We start from the raw sequence: 6,114 nt of genomic DNA, 5'->3' as shown, positions 1-6,114 counted from the left end.
GGGGGAAAAGTCCAAGCGCTCCAAGGTTCAATCCGGGAATCAGATGAGTCTGTTGCTGGAGACAAGAAGCAAGTAAGTGCCAAAGGAACTGATCTGAGAGTGCATGATAGTTTGAGTGCATGTGACAATGACTGTATGTTCATTTCTCGCTATTAAAGTCAACAAATACAGGTGGAAACCTAAAGTGCCAGGGCCAGGGGAAAGATCTATGTGAGCGACCATTGTGTTTTGAAGAGAATTGGAGGCCAGTAACTTTATTGAGCATTGACTCACATTCATGGCGGCCATGTCATTGTCATAGGCCTCACGCACTTTCTTCATGATCTCTGTCTCGGCCAGACAACAGGCCTCGATGGGTCCCTTCACTGTGATGGTCCTCTCTGGGTTGTACACGGTCAGGTCCTGGAGTCTGCAGACAGGAGCGGAGGGAAGGGAGAGAGAGTGGGTGGGAGAAGTGAAAGAGGAGGAGAAGAGGAAAGAGGGAGAGGTCAGGTGGAAAAGGAGGAAGATAAGAAACAGGAAGAGCGGGTAGAATAAGAAAGAAGAAGGGGAGAGGAGCAGAGGGAGAAAAAGAACAGGGAACGCTGTTAATCAACCATAGGTGATCATTGGAGACTACACTAATGAAGATACAACTCAGTACATATAGTTCTGTTTTTTTACCCATTTTTTCTCCTCAATTGGTAGTTACAGTCTAGTCCCATCATTGTAACTCCCATACAGACTCGGGAGAGGCAAAGGTCGAGAGCCATGCATCCTCCGAAAACACAACCCCGCCAAGCTTTTTTTGACGCACTGCTCACTTAACCCGGGAAGCCAGCCGCAACAATGTGTCAGAGGAAACACTGTACACCTGGCGACCGTGTCAGCATGCATGCGCCCAGCCCGCCACAGGAGTCACTAGAGCGGGATGGGACAATGACATCCCTGCCGGCCAAACCCACCCCTAACCCGGACGACGCTGGGCCAATTGTGCACCGCCTCATGGGTCTCCCGGTCACGGCCGGCTGCGACACAGCCCGGGATCGAACCCGGATTTGTAGTGACACAGCTAGCACTGTGGAGCAGTGCCTTAGACCGCTGCGCCACTCGGGAGGCCCGTACAACTCAGTACATTTAATCAGTCTCAGTCATTAGATATAGTCATAGGTTTCAATCACATGGTGCATGATCTTTCCTAATTGACCATGGCAGCTCTGCGTAAACATAACCAGGGACCTGTGTGTTTCATGATGTGTGTAGATGTGTGTGTATGTTTTTAGATGTGTGTGACTAACGGGGAGATGGTAATCTTGGTGTCGGTGTCCTGCTCCACTTTTTTCAGGTTGCGCCCCTCCTTGCCGATCAGTCGGCCTACAAAGTTATTGTGAGACAGGATCTTCAGGGGTACTTCCTCAGCACTGAGAGGATGAGGAGAACACAGTATGAGATTAAACACAGGAGAAAATCCAAATATACAGTTTCCTAACTGCATGCATAAACGTCCACCCCTAGCACAATTGGAGATACCGTTTTTTAATGGGAAAAGTTACAAAATAGCTGGAGGGTCACTTTAAAGTTTTCACACTGTGCAGGTTTGACAGCTGCTTCATGGACACTGCACTCACGTCTTGGTGTCCTTAGCCTCCTGTTGCATGATGTCCAGGATCATACGGCAGGCAGAGGAGCAGCCCTCAGGGGTGGAGTGGATGCTGATTGGCTTCTCAGCTGCGCCGGCATTCTCTTTGCGATGGACGTCAATTCTAGCAGGGACGGAAAAAGCAGGAAAGTCCGTTTGGCCATACAGTATGGTGTCCACAAACAGGTGAGCAGGGCACTTTTGGTTTGTTTAAATTCAATCAAAAAGCCCTTTGGGTTGTGCAATGCTCCCAGTACCTTTTCATACTCAAGCCTCATATCAGTAATGGCTTTGCTCGGTCTATTCTAGCAAGATGTTCTCTTTTAGAGACCATACCGGTGACTTGCAATTACTTGATCTGGTTCTCTGGTACTCATCAGTTACTTACAGTATATTGGTCAAGTCATATTGGTACTCACTTGCTCTGGGTTTGTTTGGTGATGTTGCGGATGGTGGCACCCTCCTTGCCGATGATGGCCCCCACGTATTGGGTGGGCACCAGGAGTCGGAGGGGGATGTCAGCGTGCTGGTGTTTCGAAGGCATGCCTGAGCCCGGGGAACCTCCACGGGGGCCGCGGGACCCGTAACCGGGGCGACGACTGTTGTCCTGGCCGCGTTGGGAGTCGACATCGGACGTCTCATCTGGGATGTAGGAGACGCGCAAGGAATTGTTCTCAAACTCGTAGCCGTTCAGCTTCTGGATAGCCCTGGGAGAAAGAGGTGGATGTTACATTTCACATTTAATCATACATCGACAATATCAACAAAACTAGAAATGGTTGTTTATAAGGATGACGAAATACAAAGAAAGAATTCCCGTGGTTTGTGTCATTTATCCATGAGGTTTTCTGAAAACCTTTTTATAATGAGTTTTATATGTTTTACCTGGGGAAAAAATGGGCCTTGAAAGACAAATGTCTCAAAACAATGCTTTTCTTAAGTGAAACTTTCTACTATGGCCAAATTCATCAGCTGCATGTGTGTAGTTCATCTTTAATATCTTTGATCATTTTTGTTGCAGCGTAGCGCAATCCCCAACTGCAGTCCTACTATCAAACCACTAGAGGTCAAGCGAGTGATATATATCTATATATACACTAAATATACAAAAGTATGTGGATACCCGTTCAAATTAGTGGATTTCAGACACACCCGTTGCTGACAGGTGTATAAAATTGAGCACACATTCATACAATCTCCATAGACAAACATTGCCAGTAGAATGGCCATACTGAAGAGTTCAGTGACTTTAAACATGGTACCATCATAAGATGCCACCTTTCCAACAAGTCAGTTGATCAAATTTCTGCCATGCTAGAGCAGCCCCAGTCAACTGTAATTTTTATTTTTTAACCAGGTAAGTTGACTGAGAACACATTCTAATTTACAGCAATAACCTGTGGAATAGTTACAGAGTATGATTAGGTGACCATGATGGTATGAGAGCCAGATGTGGAATTTAGCCAGGACACCAGGGTTAACACCAGGGTTAACACCTACACTCTTACAAGAAGTGCTATGGGATCTTTTAGTGACCACAGAGAGTCAGGGGACCTGTTTAACATCCCAGCTGAAAGACAGCATCCTACACAGGGCAATGTCCCCAATCATTTGGATATTTTTTTAGACCAGAGGAAAGGCCCTCCAACACCACTTCCAGCAGCATCTGGTCTCCCATCCAGGGACTGACCAGGACCAACCCTGCTTAGCTTCAGAAGCAAGTCAGCAGTGGGATGCAGGGTGGTATGCAGCTGGCCAGTGCTGTTACTGTGAGGTGGAAATGTCTAGAAGAAACATTGGCTCAGCCGCGAAGTGGTAAGCCACACAAGCTCACAGAACGGGACCACCGAGTGCTGAAGTGCGTAAAAATCGTCTGTCCTCGGTTGCAACACTCACTACCGAGTTCCAAACTGCCTCTAGAAGCAACATCAGCACAAGAAGTGTTAGTCGGGAGATTCATGAAATGGGTTTCCATGGCCGACCAGCCGCACACAAGCCTAAGATCACCATGCGCAATGCCAAGCGTCGGCTGGAGTGGAAACGCATTCTCTGGAGTGATGAATCACACTTTACCATCTGGCAGTCCGACGGACAAATCTGTGTTTGGCGGATGCCAGGAGAATGCTACCTGCCCCAATGCATAGCGCCAACTGTAAAGTTTGGTGGAGGAGGAATAATGGTCAGGGGCTGTTTTTCATGGTTCGGGCTAGGCCCCTTAGTTTCAGTGAAGGGGAAATCTTAACGCTACTGCATTCAATTACATTCTAGAAGATTCTGTGCTTCCAACTTTGTGGCAACAGTATGGGGAAGGCCCTTTCCGGTTTCAGCATGACAATGCCCCCGTGCATAAAGCGAGGTCCCTACAGAAATGGTTTGTCGAGATTGGTGTGGAAGAACTTGACTGGCCTGCACAGAGCACTGACCTCAACCCCATTGAACACATTTGGGATGAATTGGAGCACCGACTGCGAGCTAGGCATAATTGCCAAACATCAGTGCCCGACCTCACTAATGCTCTTCTGGCTGAATGGAACCAAGTCCCTGAAGCAATATTCCAACATCTAGTGGAAAGCCTTCCCAGAAGAGTGGAGGCTGTTATAGAAGCAAAGAGGGGATCAACTCCATATTAATGCCCATGATTTTGTAAACAAGATTTTTGACGTGCAGGTGTCCACATACTTTTGGCCATGTAGTGTATCATGCATCAACATGTGGAGTTTGACAAAGATTCAAATAGCTAGGATCTCAAAAACAAAAGCATTCAGATAAGCAAGGTGTGAAAGGATATGGAGTGGGTACATTTGGAAGTAGAGATATAGAAAATATAACGCTCTATGGGAGACTTACTGTCTGGCATGTTCCCGAGTTCCATATGTGACGTTGACCACCGCAGTCTCACTGTCTGTGTTCACTAAGAAAAGCAGCCAGAGTGAGAGGAGAGGGGACGAGAGAGAGAGAGACGCAAGGAGAGAGAGAGAGGAGAGAGAGGAGGGGAGATTGCATAAGTCAGAGGCTATAAACCCACCTCCTTTCCATTTCCTGAACAGTTGAGCACTGAGAGTTATTGATATTGATTGACCTATGACAGAGCATGGGATATCCCATTGATCAAATCTGATTTGCAGACAGAGAAGGACTGAGAGGCAGTGATTTACCACTGACATAAAGACTTCCCTCTCGCAGTGTTTCCGGTAGACTGGTATACTCCAAGCTATTTCTTAATGAGCTGTATTCACGAAGGGAGGTGCTTGGACTACAGAACGAATGTCAGAACTCTGATCATAAGGCACCTCAGAGTAGGAGTGCCTCTTAGATCTTAATGACTAAGATTACCTGGACAGGTAGGACCTGATCCTAGATCAGCACTCCTATTCTGAGACGCTTTATGAATATGCTTTTGTTTTGTAGCTCAGATGGATAGGGTAAGCAGATCTGGTCAGGTCTCAGGGATAGAAAACAGTGAGTGACATTTTTGCGGTGCAAAAGCATTGAGCAAAGTGCAAAGGATTACTGTGAATCTCATTATAATCTCGCCCAGTGAGTGTGTAAAGGAAGTCTTATCATTGGATTTGCAGATGAGATGTTCAGAGCGAGTTCTGACTGGTTATGAAAAGGACAGAATAACTCTATTTTTCCCCAGAGGTAACTTCAGTATCTTACCTTGTTCGCAGTTCTCAACGGTTCCATATTGGGCCAGCAGACCATCCAGCACCTAGGGAGGGGAGAACACAATTTCATTATAGTTGTGTTTCAACATTTCCACCTAAATTGAGTTTCTCCAATGTTCTCGTATTTGTCTCACTTCCTACATCAGTGTAAAACAGTTCCGGTCCTCAAGGGCCCGCATCATTTCAACCTCCCACTTAATTGATGAGTGCTACTGACTGGAGAGATACGCTTCCCTGGTCTAAATCAGACACTGATGTCCTGTGTAGCTCAGTTGGTAGAGCATGGTGCTTGCAATGCCCGTATAGTGGATTTGATTCCCGGGACCACCCATACGTATAATTTATGCACTGTATGTCTCTTGGATGAATGGCATATCTGGCCATCCAGAAGCTAGGTTTGACTGCTCTGATGTAATGAGTTAGAATTGTGTCTTCAACATGGTTTCTTATTCTGACATTGGGCCTATTTTTTTTTTTACTCCTTCTGTATCGTGTTCAGGGCTATATCGTGGATGTAGAAACGTTACCCTCGTGTGGCCAGCTAGGGAAGGACATACTGCGTTGCACGCGAGCACTGGCAGGATGGAGTGGAGAGCGAGAGAGAAAGCGAAAGAGCCCCGCCTTAGCAGAGACATGTGGCCCATCTTCGTCCAGCTGTCAGCGGTAGCCGCTCAACACCCACACACACAATTTATTTTTAAACCGTTATTTAACTAGGCAAGTCAGTTAAGAACAAATTCTTATTTACAATGACGGCCTAGGAACAGTGGGTTAACTGACTTGTTCAGGGGCAGAACAACAGATTTTTACCTTGTCAGCTCGGGGATT

At 46.7% G+C, this 6,114-nt stretch overlaps 1 protein-coding gene across 1 annotated transcript; it reads right to left on the bottom strand.

The window, feature by feature from the left end:
* Window position 1: 1 nt before the first annotated feature.
* On the bottom strand, window positions 2–5,330 carry LOC112077951 (insulin-like growth factor 2 mRNA-binding protein 1; the record flags this gene model as incomplete). Its single annotated transcript, XM_024144335.1, has 7 exons — window positions 2–55; window positions 274–409; window positions 1,278–1,400; window positions 1,608–1,742; window positions 2,038–2,325; window positions 4,466–4,529; window positions 5,279–5,330. Coding segments are annotated over 7 exons (852 nt in total), but the record flags the coding sequence as incomplete, so codon positions are not given.
* Window positions 5,331–6,114: the final 784 nt, after the last annotated feature.

This window comes from Salvelinus sp. IW2-2015, unplaced genomic scaffold, assembly GCF_002910315.2.
Source record: "Salvelinus sp. IW2-2015 unplaced genomic scaffold, ASM291031v2 Un_scaffold5087, whole genome shotgun sequence".
NCBI classification, from domain to species: Eukaryota; Metazoa; Chordata; class Actinopteri; order Salmoniformes; family Salmonidae; genus Salvelinus; species Salvelinus sp. IW2-2015.
The sequence above is the reverse complement of the archived record's forward strand: the minus strand, read 5'-3'. Positions and strand labels throughout refer to the sequence as shown.